At 38.2% G+C, this 14,827-nt stretch overlaps 1 protein-coding gene across 2 annotated transcripts; it reads left to right on the top strand.

The window, feature by feature from the left end:
* The first annotated feature begins 974 nt into the window (after nt 1-974).
* Nucleotides 975-7,093, top strand: LOC148011511 (uncharacterized). 2 transcript variants are annotated; one of them, XM_087670848.1, is made up of 4 exons: nt 975-3,327; nt 5,518-6,535; nt 6,632-6,733; nt 6,829-7,093. In XM_087670848.1, the coding sequence occupies exons 1-2, from the start codon at nt 2,616-2,618 to the stop codon at nt 5,790-5,792; spliced, it is 987 nt and encodes a 328-aa protein (XP_087526974.1). In that variant the 5' UTR covers nt 975-2,615; the 3' UTR covers nt 5,793-6,535; nt 6,632-6,733; nt 6,829-7,093. The 2 variants fall into 2 exon arrangements, 1 of the variants encoding a protein (XP_087526974.1); XR_015689388.1 differs by lacking the exon at nt 975-3,327 and adding an exon at nt 4,794-5,150.
* The last annotated feature ends 7,734 nt before the right edge of the window (nt 7,094-14,827 follow it).

The raw sequence follows: 14,827 nt of genomic DNA on the forward strand, positions 1-14,827 counted from the left end.
GAGAGAGAAAGAGAGGGGGAGGGGGAGGGAGAGAGGGAGAGGGAGGGAGAGAAAATGAGAGAGGGAGAGGGAGTTTTCTCTCTCTTTTTTACTTGTTTTTGGTATAATCCATGTATATTGAGAGAGGGAAAGGAAATGAGAGAGAAAGAGAGGGAGAGGGAGAGGGAGGGAGAGGAAATGAGAGAGAGAGAGAGAGAGAGAGAGAGAGAGAGGGGGAGGGAGAGGGAGAGGGAGAGGAAATGAGAGAGAAAGAGAGGGAGAGGGAGAGGGAGGAAGAGAAAACGAGAGAGGGAGGAAATGGGAGAGGGAGACATTAAACATAATAGGGAAATGAGAGAGGGAGAGGGAGAGAGAGAGGGGGAGGGAGAGAAAAAGAGAGAAAAAACATTAAACATAATAGGGAAAGAGAGAAAGAGAGGGTGAAGGTGAGGGAAGGAGAAAAAATGAGAGAGGGAGAGGGGAGAGAAAAAAATGAGAGAAGGAAAGGAGAGAGAAAAAGAGAGAAAAGATGTTAAACATAATAGGGGAAGAGAGAAAGAGAGGGTGACGGTGAGGGTGAGGGTGAGGGAGGGAGAGGGAGAGGGAGAGGAGAGAGAAAAAAATGAGAGAAGGAGAGGAGAGAGAAAAAGAGAGAAAAGATGTTATACATAATAGGGAAAGAGAGAAAGAGAGGGTGAGGATGAGCGTGAGGGAGGGAGAGGAAGAAAGCAAAAGGAAATGAGAGAGGGAGAGGAGAGATAAAAAAATGAGAGAACGAGAGGAGAGAGAAAAAGAGAGAAAATGTGTTAAACATAACAGGGAAATAGAGAAAGAGAGGGTGAGGGTGAGGGTGAGAGAGGGAGAGGAGAGAGAAAAAATGAGAGAGGGAGAGGAGAGAGAAAAATAGAGAAAAATCATTAAACCTAATAGGGAAAGAGAGAAAGAGAGGGTGAGGGTGAGGGTGAGGGAGGGAGAGGAAATGAGAGAGGGAGAGAAAGAGAGAAAAGGGAATAAGACCTTACATTCAACTATCAATTTTAATTAAAAAATATAATATAATATCACTTGCAAGGAAGGATACTCTTTTATCATTAACCCTCTTTCATCCTTAGAATAGTCTTAGGAACAAATTTCTACTCTAACAAGCATATATTTGAGCATAATAACTATTTTAAGGTTTCTTCCATGAGTAGTAGTAGTATATATGCAACCATCAAGCTAGAGATCATGCTTTGGTATCTGTGGAGATCCCAATCTCTTACCCTCATAGAGATTGTAGTATGCAATAGTGTGGAGAGAAGGTGGGTGAGTTGTAAATGGTAAAGGGGAATTCTATTGATGATGGATAGAAGATGAGGTAGAAAAGACAATTGTATTCTTAGTGAATGCAACCTACCCATAGTATGGAATCCATGACCGATTGAAATCAGTAAGAATTTGAAATCCTATCTCGAGTATTATAACTATTGTTTTGTGGTGGATTTTCTTGCCATAAGTCAATGTCAATTTGTGCTGGTCCTAGTCCTGGTCATAGTTGTAGTCGTGGTCCTGGTCATCGTAGTCGTGGTCCTGGTCGTAGTCGTGATCGTAGTCACGATTGCGGTCGCGGTTATCATGGTCGTGATCGTGGTCGTGGTTGTGGTCATCGTAGTCGTGGTCGTGGTCATAGCTGTGATTGTTAAAGAAAATGAGAGAGGGGGAGAAATAGAAAAAAGAAGGAACGAGAGAGAGAGGGAATAAACATACAGCATAATAAAGAAGGAGAAAAAGAGAGAGAGATGGAAGGAGAGAACAATTTAAGAAAGAAAAAAATAATGATAACAAAAACAAATTGTTTGTCGTAATGTAGATAAAATGGAAAATGATGAAGGTCTTGTTATTCAAGATCACAAGGCGTATCTTAATTAGCGTGTCCCATGTCCTTGCTCTCAATGCAAGCTAGCAATTAGACGAAAACATCGATTGTCTATAAAACACGTACGACACTTTAGCGAGTTTCAATCTAAGATCATTGATTAGGTGATTGCGGATTTTTAGCAAACGGTAAGATTAGTTAACATCAATCATGCATTGTACTCGCAAGCTAATTGAATACCATATACAAGAAGATTGGGTGTGGTTGGAAAATTTTCTATCCAAGGAGGTGACGTCTCATCCCAAGGAGGAGTGCACCCTTTGCGGCTAATATTGAAGAGTTTGTGGGCGTGCGATGGATGGAGTACATAAGCCAATCCACCTCTTGAAAGGCACTACCCAATCTATACCGGCAATATGAGAGGAGACATGCAACCTTCCAAACCTACCTACAATCTTGGAGCTTGAGATGGAGGCAATGATCAATGCATTGATTCCCATGGATGTCGAGACTTCTGATCTGCTCAAAGAGGAAGCATTCATACCATTATATGATGGGTACCGATTATCTCGCCTGAAGACACTGCTTGCACTCCTAAGTGTGCAAGTAAAATACGGGTGGAGCGATGCAAGTATGACCGAGTTGTTCAGGTACCTTGTACGTACCCTTCGTTGATTTCTTTTTGGCACTATTATTAAAAACATTTGTGTTTTTTCATGGTGTTTTATGATTTTTTTCAAGTTATTGAGATATCATATATTACCATCTGCGAATACCATGCATGAGTCTTGTGATGATGCACGACATGTTTTACGAAAGATGGCATGGACTACAACAACATCCATGCATGTATCAACGATTGTATATTGTTTTGAGGAGAATACGAGACTATGGAGACATGCCCAAAGTGTGGTGCTCACAGGTATTGACAGGACTTGCAAGGGCAAACCATCCCTCAAAAAGTTTTCAAAAAGTTCTCAAACACTTTCCGCTTATCCCCCGCATAAACCACATGTTTCATATGTTCGACATGGCGAGCTTGACAACGTGGCATGCGCAGAATAGGTCCACAGATGGAGTTCAACAAATATCAGCGGATTCACGCGCATGGAGCCACATTGACTCTACCTTCCCAGGCTTTGCCCGAGAGCCAAGGAATCTTCGGCTTGATCTTGCAATGAATGGCGTGAACCCATTCGGTCTGCACTCAACTTCTTACAGTGTGTGGCCTATAGTCCTTGTCAACTACAATATCCCTCCATGGCTTTCTACGAAGAAAAAACATCTCATCCTTAGCTTACTCATCCCCGGCCGCTACAAAGTCAAAAATATGGACGTGTATCTTCGTCCATTAGTTGATGAGCTTAAGATTTTGTGGGAGGAGGGGGTCACCGTGCAAGATATGAGCAAGCGCGATGGTCGATGGTCTGCCAATATTCGAGCCATTCTCATGTGGACGATGCATGACTTTCCGGGATTCAGAGAGTGCTCAGGTAAATAGGCTTTCGTTCTCATTGGTAAAATCTATATTTTATCTTGTTCAAGTTTGTATTCACTAGATAGATGTGTTAGAATAGGTCTGGTTACCTCAGGTTATCATGCATGTCCATTGTGCGGGCCACAGTTAGACTCCCGAAGAACACGAACCATGAAAAAGATGGTATATCAAGGACACGCCAGTTTCTTGCCAGAGGGTCATGAACTCAGGGAAGGTTTTCTTGGATGACCTCCAACACGTATGAATGCCGCAAGCTGGTACGAGCTGAAAATGGTCCACGTGGAGTCACATCCAAACGGAATGCAGCGGTTCTCAGTTTTCTATGCGTTGCTATATTGGACCCACTTACAGATCAACCACTTGTTGGATCCCATGCATATTTTCAAGAATGTGGGCAGCTTGCTATGGGACCACATCACATGGAAGAGAGACATTATAGGGGCACGAATGGATTCGGAGGAGGTAGGCAAGATGGAAGCACTTTGGCTGCAATCGAGTGCTGATGGTCGCGTGCAGATATCTCACACTCCTTGGGTTTTGTCCACTAAAGAAGAGCACATTGTGAAGCAAGTAGTCAAGTCTATCCGCACTCCGATGGGTATGATGTGTTCTCTCATGACTGCATTTCCAAAAGATGACCAATTATCAGGGCTAAAGTCCCATGACTAGTATAAGATATGTCAAGTTTGTACTACGAATGGATTGTAATTGGCGTGGCATTTTGCTATTTAGAGTGTAGCCATTGTTCATAATGCTTTCTCATTTGTGGTAGTTTGTACTACCGATCGCGATTGTAGGATGCCTTACTCTAGAAATACACGGGGCCATTTACAGGTTGTCGACTTTGGTGCAATGGATCTCACAAAAGGAGATTAAGACATTCTCTATTGAATCCGCAAGGCAGTGAGCAGTGGAGACGGTCTGTCTCTTTGAGAAATACCTGCATACCAACATGCTCATGATACAAATCCACCTTCTTGTGCATCTTGTAGATGAAGTGGAGATTGCTGGACCTGTCCATACGCGATGGATATTCTTCTTGGAGCGCTTCATGAAAACCCTAAAAGGCTTTGTGTGACAACGAGCTCGGCCAGAAGATAGCATGGCTGAAGATTGGTTGGTGTCTGAGGTGCTAGTGCATATAATGGTATGAAGACACTGCTTGCTATGGATTATACGATGGATTACCGTAGCTTCTCCATGATACTATTCGATGTGCAGTGGTTCAAAGTGGTACTTGAAGGAGCTGGAGCAACACTTCGACGAGGTCCATCTGGATTTCTCGAAATAGATTCCAAAAAAAAATGGACGGAATTGTGCGACACCTTTGTGTTGCCGGCCCATTGTGAACAGTTGCATGAACTCATTTGTTTGTTAATTGTATTACGACATGGTACATGTCACAATAGTATAATCTCTCTTGTACATGTTTGTGAACAGGTAATCTTCTATCCAAACCCCCAACAACCTCAATGGTGATATGTTATACCTTTAGCTCCCCGAAGTATGAGAGTATATGATCAAAGCGATGTTCCGAGCATAGATGATGACAATATGCAAATAGAGGAGTCGATATTGCAAGGGGTGGAGGCCATCGAAAGCTTGGAGTATGTAGAGGAGCCAGCATCGGCTAACAATGATGGAAATACAAGAGTCCAAGAATTCTTTGAGAATGAGGTGGACTCATCCTTTTGTGGTGACATGTCTATCGACCTTCCAGTGTATGTGGAGTTGTGTCAAGATATTGACATGGAACCATAGGATACTTCATACTTGGAGCATCCACTTACTCAATTCATCGACTAATTGCTTATAGGGGTACATAAGATATGCATTTTAAGTGAGAATACTATATTGTAAAATATGGAAATTTTCCATAAGTTTGGGACACATGGTCAAATCTTTGGATTTGTCATAACTTGAACACTATAACTCTAGATCGAGTGCTTTATAGCTCAATAGATTTCATTTTTCAAGTGCTTTCTAATGATAGATCACATCATATATTTTTGAGAAACTTATGGGCATGTTATCCGCGTGCTACCTTTTTAGTATTCAAAAAATGAAAATTGGGAGATTTCCAAACTCACTAATATTGTGTTTGAGATCATTTTTAAATGATTTATATTACCGTGCTTTGTATGATTTAAATTGATTATGCTAACATCATTTTTTGTTTGTGTAGGTGACCTTTTCAAGATGAGTCGAGGGATGAGCGATAAGGAGTTGCAGGATATCTTCACGCACATGTCTCCAGATCAGATGGCGAGATTGAGAGACATGGTGGACCAGGAGTTGTCTCGAACATCGTCAAGCTGCTCTACTAGATCTACTTCAGCTCGATCAGATGCTTTAACTTCGAGCAGACGAGGTCGACGCTCCAAACTTGGTCCAGAGGGAGGGAGTGCTTCACGGTCAAGGGGATGCTGTAGAGATACAGAGACAGTGAGCCCACGATAGGCATGGGATACAGGTGCGACTCCTCGCTCTCGTGACGGTTCCAGGGAGTGTGGCTTAGGTGGATGCTGTGGAGGCACGGACACGATGTCTCCATCTCGTTGTTCTACTGGAGTTGCGTCACCTCCAAGATTTGTCACACCTATGGAGACATCTACTCCAGTTACTCCAACTTTTGCTCTGTCGTCTACAGGTGGCACCCCTATGGCTACTACTCCTATAGATACTCTCCTGGATATGCCCAGGAGCGTAGGCGCAGGTGGAAAAGGACCCATCTTAGGCATACCCTAGAGGGATATGCCTATCTTGTCAATGATAGATCAGGAGCCATCATCATGAATGATGGGGGAGGAGGGTGATGGCTCGCATGAGAGAGTTATGCCAAAAAGTTTTTCGGCACAACGTCTTAGATAATTGGAAAAACATACCGGAGGGGAGCAAGGACTACATAGTAGCATCCTTGCATGAGTTTCTGGTTCTAGCCACAGCTGATAGATTTTCTACGGGCTGGATGATGGACTGCATGCGTGTATATATGTCATAGACGATCGGACGCATGCAAGGCACTCAAGAGTGGGGCTGCAAATCCCGAGTGGCTAGACCCAAATGAATGGCGACTGAGGGAGGAGGCTATAGATTTTTCACGACATTGGAGTCAACAGCGCGAGGTGGCGAGGGCATGACTAAAGGCCAAAGTGGTCCATCATCTTGGGAATGGTGGCCACAAGACATATCTGGAGGACTTTGTAAGTTTTTCTTTTATTTTGCTTGCTTATTTTTTTGCAATATCCTTTGTACTGACAATCATGTTTCTAACAATTAGTATTTTGTTTTCTTTGCAGCACTCCATTACAAATTGTGATCTGACCGGCCTTGAGACTCGATATGCAGAGAGGCATGGTCTCACTGCATTGATTGACCGATTGTATAGATGCGATGGCCCTGTAAGTCACTCATCTTTCTTGTCCGTAGTTACCATGTTTAATTAGAATGCATTATTGTATGGTGGACTAATGTGTAGTTGTTTCTTTTTTTCCAGAGTCTGTTCGATGCTCCTTTGCGGTGGGACGAGCTTTCGGATGGCGAGGATATGTAGCTCGCCCTTGGATCCCTGGAGCTCACACAACCTTTTTTTTTTGTCTCCTGATCTGTGTAGACATTTTTTATGTAGTAGTGATATCTTGTCATGATTGTACCAGTCGCTTTCATTATGCAATCATGTATTTATTTCATGTATTAGTGTTATGATTTCAGTACACTTTGTTTTTGTTTACACGAGCATTGTACACAATGCAAAAACTATTTTGTATGGCCCAAATAAAGCACACAGTGCTATATATGGCAGGGCAGCTTATTGCCTTGCCACAAAAATATTTTTCCATATTATTGTCGCTATTAGCATCGCAAATTTACCTGCACGCGTCATTATTTGTATCATTATTAACATCGCAGAGCATCGTTATCAGCGTCGATATTATAAGCATCACAAGCGTCATTATCAGTGTTGTTATTTGTGTTGGTATCAGCAGTTATTATCATCGCTATTTGCGACGCTGATATCGACGCAAATAGTGACGCTAATAATGACACTAATACCGATTATTCTATGGTGTCGCCAATAACGACGCTTTTTGCGACGATGGGGACAAATTTTGTTATTTACATTTTCGTCACTTTTAATATCGATATAAAGCCTATATCTTGTAATGAGTGCATGTGGTCATATAATTAGTATCAATAATAGATTCAAGAATTAAAAGTTCATAATCATCTTCACGCAATGGTGGAGAATCATACATGGGATGGGTAGATAATGAGCCATTAAATGGACGGAGAAGATTAATCTGAAAGGTATTATGAATTTTTCAGTGGTGGACAGGCAATTCTAATCTAAAAGCATTAGCATTTATACAATGAAGAATTTTGAATGGTCTATAAAATCTAGGTGTATGTTTAACATTAGGATCCTTCTCAACACTATGCAATCTATGTTTCTCAATTCGCAACCAAACATACATTAGGAGAAATATGGACTCTATTTTTTACCACTTAAGGAGTGAATAAACAAATATAGGCCTAACCAATGAGAGAGTTGGGATTCCAAATTCATGTAACATGAATCTTCTAGCTATATCTTGGTCCAAATATTCTCTCAGCAATAAAATAAGGGAGAATGTGGGGAATATAATGCTTACACTTCCTGGAAGTTTGTGACTCGAATTTTTATTTTTATTTTTTTTAATGTTTGTCTTTTCATTTCTCCCCTTTTTAGTTTCACCCTCTTTCTTTAGCGGAACTCAAATTTATCATATCTATTTCCCCGCTTCTTCTTTCCTGACAAAATCTTACAGCCTCATTTGTACCCTATCTGTAACCCTGTGAAATTTCATTTTCTCTACACAAGCACAGAGTGACACAATATTAGTGAGTTTAGGATCTCCCAATTCCTATTTCTTGAATACTAAAAACGTGGCACACGGATAACATGCCCATAAGTTTCTCAAAACCATATGATGTGACCTATCATTGGAAAGTACTTCAAAATTTGAATCTATTGAGCTATAGAGCGCTCAATTTGGAGTTAGAGTGTTCAAGTCATGACAAATCCAAAGATTTGACCACGTGTCCCAAACTTATGGAAAATGCCCATATTCCCCAATATGGTGTTGAGTGAGTTCCACATGTTTTATGAGAGTAGAGCTTATTCTACCAAAGCCCTAAGATTTTCTTCACAAAACTTTACATGTATATTGTTTTCCTCCATGGATGTTCTATGGTAAAGTTTTACCTCACTTGGACAAAACTTGCACAAGCTATGTACATTCTCTGACATGTAATTTTTTTTGTTTTGGTACTCTATGAGCCTCTTACAGTCAAGAATGATGATCTTTTGAACACTCAACTTCTTCTTCAACATCTTACGGTTTCTTTGTAAACAAAGTTACAGGTATGTTGTCTTGTTGTTTTGTTTCTCCATAGTTAAATTTTATCTCATTTGGACAAAATGTATGTAGGCTATATGCATACTGAGTTTTCCTTTGTTTTTTTACTCTAAGAGTCTTCGAGGGTGGAGAACAATGATTTTTTAAAAACTCAACTTCTTCAACATCTTTGGGCTTCTTTGCAAAGAGAGCCACAGGTATATTGCCACTTTTTTTTGTTGCTCCATGGTTAAGTTTCAACTCATTTAGACAAAGCCTATGTAAGTTATATGTATGCTTTGACTCAATATTTCTTTTTTTTTTTTGTACTCTAAGAATTTGTCAGTGTGAAGGAACAATGGTCTTGTTATAAGTCAACTTCTTGTTCAACATCTTTGGGCTTCTTTGTGAAATGAATTACAGGTACAATGTTTTTTTTAATTGCTCCATTTAAATTTCTTTTCATTTGGAGAGAACATTTGCAAATTATACACATGTTGATAGGTCACTTTTCTATTTGGTTATAATAGATGTCTTCATGGAGGAAAAACATCAGTAGCATACTTGCATTGGAGGTCTTCAATAGGAAAGATAGTGGCAGTAATTGGATTTGTGATAAGTACTATAAGTTGGATTGAATTTTTATGCACCCAAGTATTCGAGAGAGTTTCAAGGTCAGGCATAAGGATGTTGCAAACCTTAGCAAATATTGGAAAGGTAGAATTTTAGAGTTCAAAAAAGTGTTTAATGGAACAAGCACAATAACAGAAGTGTTGATCCAACATGTTTATACACACAAACAAATCTCTGTACACGACAAGAACTACATTGCAAATTGTAAACAAAACAGTAAGTTTTTAAATTTTATCATTGTTTATTCTTTTGCATCAAAGTTATTTTTAAAAATCTTTGCAGTGTTCTAATTCAATCTTGTTTTACTGACAGCTCTATATCCATCAACTTTGCATGAATGGCAAAATGTGGAATGTTTGAGCGGCAAGATACATGTTTGGCATGAAGACATAGTTTCTTTGATTTATGATAATAACTGTGCAAGTCAACTTGCAACGCAAAACATGTTTTTTTATAATTCATTGTATGTAGTAGAAAGCTAGAGATTGTAGCATGTCCCATTGTTGCCACTATCTAGTGGTGAATGGTTGATTGGTAGCTTGGAGTTGTCAAGAGCATGTAATTCCAAGATAAAATCTGACATCAATGGTGCTATGAAACCCACCACATGCTGCAAAGATGTGCATCTTAGTTGTTTTATTTCATTCTCATTGTTTGTACATTTATTTGGTTCATGTGATGTTCTGAAGAAAACAAAGATTACTTATTAATGAAAGTGCCCATCCGAGGATTGGGTGAGACTTGGAAAGTCAAAAGAACACATTTTGATGAGACAATTGAGTACATGGTCAACTAATCTGATCTCACATTCAGGTAATTCTTTTTTACTACTTTGAATGCCTTGATTTAATTGATATAAATCTTGCTTAGATGAATTGTCATCTTATTCGCATTTACTTACCATTATTTTTGTTTTTCTTACAAGTATTTCATTGCTAGACAAACTCTATGTATTCGCTTTCTATATAGAAGATGGTGACTTTTGTGAGGGGAGTGGATTAGTTTGGATCAAGATACCCGAGATGTGACACATACAGCTCTCATAGATGTGGTTATCTTGTGGAATGGTCACAATTCTTTTGTGGTCAGTGCAGAGAGCCATTGGCCCATTTCTTTTCTGAGACAAGAAATCCAATTAATGTCCAATGAGCCCCTCAACAACTTCTATTTCAAGTTAGATAATAGAAAAGTCAGGACTCGTAGTGAGCAATCCATGACATGTAAATAATGTGCTTCTCCACATATCCTTGAGATAGTGGAATTCTTGTACTTTTTTTAAAATAAAGAACGAATATACACTTTTTTAAAAACTTCTAAGTACTTTCAATTTAGATAATCTTAGTTTACTATTATCCAAGGGTGCGATAATACATACTGTTATTAGTCAATCGTGCTGGTTAAAATCATAATTAAATTACATGCCGGAGTTCTATAATCTATGCAATATTGTCTTTGCATAATGATATATTGTAGCTCGTCTCTTCTATTTATTTCTTAAAATTAAATATTAAATTGAATCCAATGGATTTTGAAGGTTTTTTAGATTTATTATATTAAAAATTTTCTATATTTTTTGTAATTGGACTTGAATATACTCAGCCATCCAAGTATATTCGAGGATATATAATGTAGAATGAATAATTTGTTTGTACGAGTAATTTTAACAATTACTTTAAAGTATTGAGATAAAGAAACTAAGATAAGAGTTTTAATTTGAAACTTTAGGGTTTTTAAAAAAAACCTTTATTTAAAACCCTAGATACATGAAAGCTATAACTCCATGTAACAATAACTCAAAGACATAAATAAAATAAATAATAAGTGAATTAAAAAAATAAGACGCACCGAAAATTTTGTATCTATATTCATAACATTTTACATGGGATCCATTACAACTAGGGATTTACAAAATCTCTTTGGAAGTTACATTCTGTATATGTTTTGGTAGTATACCCATATCGTTGTTGATCTCTGTGAGGACTATCCTTCCATTGCCGAAAGAACCTCACTATCCGCAAATCCCTATCAGTGACAATGACTCTTCTTGCATGTACTGATGCATAGACCGATCAAGTCTTCGGGGACTCTCCGAGGTTTGAGTCACATCATGATTTTGCAAGCACTATACATATTCTAATACCTTTGAGTGGATAATGTGGTTATTATTTGGTGTTTTTTGGAATCCATATTGATGCATGAAGTGCATCATATCAACCATTGCTAATTCAAGTGCATTGCTTGCATCTTGATTTGATTCAATTTTCAAGGAGAAAATCCTATGAAATTTGGTTTGGTTAAGTTGAATCAAGTAGAAAGCGAATCATGGGTAACTATGGAGGTATAGTACTAAGCACATTGAAAGGGCTAATCATGCACTTGCTATGTGTGCTTCCAACATACTAATATTCTCCCTCCCACATCTCTCTCTCTCTCTCTCTCTCTCTCTCTCTCTCTCTCTCTCTCTCTCTCTCTCTCTCTCTCTCTCTCTCTCTCTCTCTCTCTCTCTCTCTCTCTCTCTCTCTCTAGCTATAAATGAGAAATCTCTAATAAGCGCAACTAAAATATATAGTATTGAGAATAATTTTGAATCCATGTAGTTTTAGTGTGACATTACGTTTTGTGAAGAAAGATTTAGATCTCCTTATGTTGCGTACATGTAGTATGTGGTGTGAGAGCAATTTTTTGCTTTTCATTACAATGCTCCATCTTATCTTGTAAATAGTTGTTGAAAATGCAAGCCAATACTACAAAATCAATATAGTCGTAGCCACAACATACACAACTATAATCCCATCCATCTATTTTAAAAAACAACAAGAAAAAACTTAGAATTAAATCTAAAAATTAACCAAGTGAGAACCCTTTTGATTATGAAAAATAACTGTGTTTATTATCTTGTAAAAAAACATGTGAGCCTATAAATCACCCACACATATACATTGATGCACAAATGAAAAAGCTATGATCTATCCTAAATCTATAGGGAATGTGGATGTGCATAGAGACAACTACTAAAGGCAAAACCACATCACATTTAAAGACTCATAAAACCAGACTACACTTTTCACGCTTTAGTAAATGCAAACTAAGAACAAAACTAAGATATCCACAGAGGGATTATATCAAACCCTAAATGTGAAATATAAATTTAAAAATACTTGAAAATAGTATGGAGAGGAAGAATGTTGAGAGCATAACAAAGCTAAAGAAGAAAAGCATGAAATACCACTTAGACGAATCTCTTGTCCTTTTAGACTATGGAAATGATCTAGTTTCTTCAACCTTTGCAAATATAAGAAGAAAAAGAAGAATGATAAGAAGAGATGAAGAGAGAAGAGGAAGAATAGGAAGGAAATGCTCTATTTTCCTTAATCTTTGCAAATATAAGAAGAAGAAGAAGAATGAGAAGAAGATATGAAGAGATGAAGAGGAGAAGAGGAAGAATAGCGGAATGCACTTACCTTATTTGGGGAGAAAAAGAGTGAATAAGGTAAAAAATATGCTCCCTCCATGATGTCTCTCCTCCATGGCATCTCGTGCATGGCAGATCAAACTCTTGCCTATAACATTATGTCGATGTCTCAATAGAAGTTCTCATCCCAGTCGTGAATACCTCAAAAGAAGCTTGAAATTTGAAATAAAGTGATAGCAGGTTTAAAGATTTGTGCTTGTGCTAGTGTGTTTTTGAGTGCATTAGTTTGCGAGTAAAGCGTTGTGTTAGATGAAGTATGTATATATTTGTGAAATAAATATATTTCCTTGTTTGGCCCTTTATAGACCCTAAACTATCCAAGATCATAGATAATTGATCATCCTATCTACCCAGTTGACCTTCCTAAGAAAATTTGGGACTCCACAGAGAGTTGAGGGCCACACGGAATGGAATCAAGAAAGGCTTAGAGCACTAGTGCCTTTTGCAAAATTTTTTACCACACAACACTAGTTAAGGGCCATAGAGGTAGAACTGGATGGGATTCAAAATATGCTCATGATGAATAAGAATGGGAGGATAATCTAATAACACTCTTAGAAACGTTGTTCAATGCAAATTGTTTTATCATATAGATTCACTTATAGAAGATGCACACCTAGCCCAATACTTTAATGCAAATAGACCAAGATAAAGTTTTCATAGTTGTTAAGTAACTCAATAAGTACGAAGTCAAGGATGATTTCTATTTAGGAAAGGCCAGAAATGCATCTTAGCATGTCCTACTCTCTCATCAATAAGTGGATATTGGCTACTCGGGGGTTCAGTATATGTAAATCCTCTATATTACATGTGTTCAAGGCCTATTTAAGAATACTCTTATGTTTTGTGAAGTTTTCCAAGATAAAATACACCCCTTTTCTATTCAAACTATAAATTATTCCTTCATATGGTAACCCTTATATATGTAAAATTTTTCAAAGAAAGATGCACTAGCTTGAAGAATCAAGTAGAGTTAATATTTAGTGTTATAGATCCTAAAATAGTTTCCAAATGCTTAATAAGCTCCAACCTCATGCAATGATCCACTCCAGTTGCTTGAAGATAAATTGAACTTCAATGTTGGGTGAAGAGACTTTAATATTCTTGAATTATGGCCAACCCTTACACCTTTTATACTGGCTAGTGTAGCTAGTATTTTATCCTCATTATTTTATTTCCCCTCTCTTACATTCTATCCCCACCCAAAGGTTTTTTCCCTCAAAAAAACAAGTTGGGCACTTATTATAAAAAGACAGGGTAAGAGCAGACCAGAGTACTACTCTACTGCTGCAGACATTACAAGGGTAATCTAATGGAATGATGGGTAATCGTTGATGTATAAAGGGTCATTGATTAAGTATGGTATATAGGTATGATTGGGGAATGATAAAATTTAAATCTTAACCCATATTCTCTAAGAAGATGAAGCTTGCAAGAAGTGGACAACATGTTGTCTACTACATGACCTTGCTGTAGTAAATCTAAGATAACTTTCTATAGAGAAGTGCGATCAAGGCATGCTACACATCAAAATGGAGCTCTTGGTAAGTGCTTTCAACCCATGTAGGTTGGGTTTGACTGTTCAGAGTTCAGAGTAAAATCTAGTGCAAAACAGTGAGCTATCTGCAATCTTCCCTGCACTAAAATATGGCCATAGATAACCAATCTTCACCAAAAGAGTCTACCAAAAAAAAAAAAAGCCCACAAGATAGATTCTAGTCTAAATGAGATCCCAAGCAATCCATTGACCTCTTGGATCAAAAGGTATTCTGTCACAATGATTCCAAGAGAAGAGAATGGCCATCAACCACATACTCCAATCCACCCGGGTCAAATGGATACAAGGAAGTATCCTTATAATCAAGTGCATAATCAAATCTATAATCTCCTGGATCATAGGGAAGCACAATGTCATCTTCATCTTCATGTTTGCCCAAATCATGTATTACATCATCATCAAACATATACCAATCATCGTAACCATGATCAAGGTACTCATTATCAAATGCATT

The sequence above is a fragment of the Lygodium microphyllum genome, chromosome 28 (assembly GCF_053477565.2).
Source record: "Lygodium microphyllum isolate KBCC chromosome 28, Lygodium_microphyllum_v1.1.10, whole genome shotgun sequence".
In the NCBI taxonomy this organism is placed as follows: Eukaryota; Viridiplantae; Streptophyta; class Polypodiopsida; order Schizaeales; family Lygodiaceae; genus Lygodium; species Lygodium microphyllum.

Excerpts from the sequence above, each read along its gene's own strand:
- LOC148011511 (XM_087670848.1), top strand. The coding sequence starts at position 2,616 with ATGAGTCTTGTGATGATGCACGACATGTTTTACGAAAGATGGCATGGA. Across the intron at positions 3,328-5,517 it reads GGGATTCAGAGAGTGCTCAG|GTGACCTTTTCAAGATGAGT; the intron begins GTAAATAGGCTT and ends TTGTTTGTGTAG.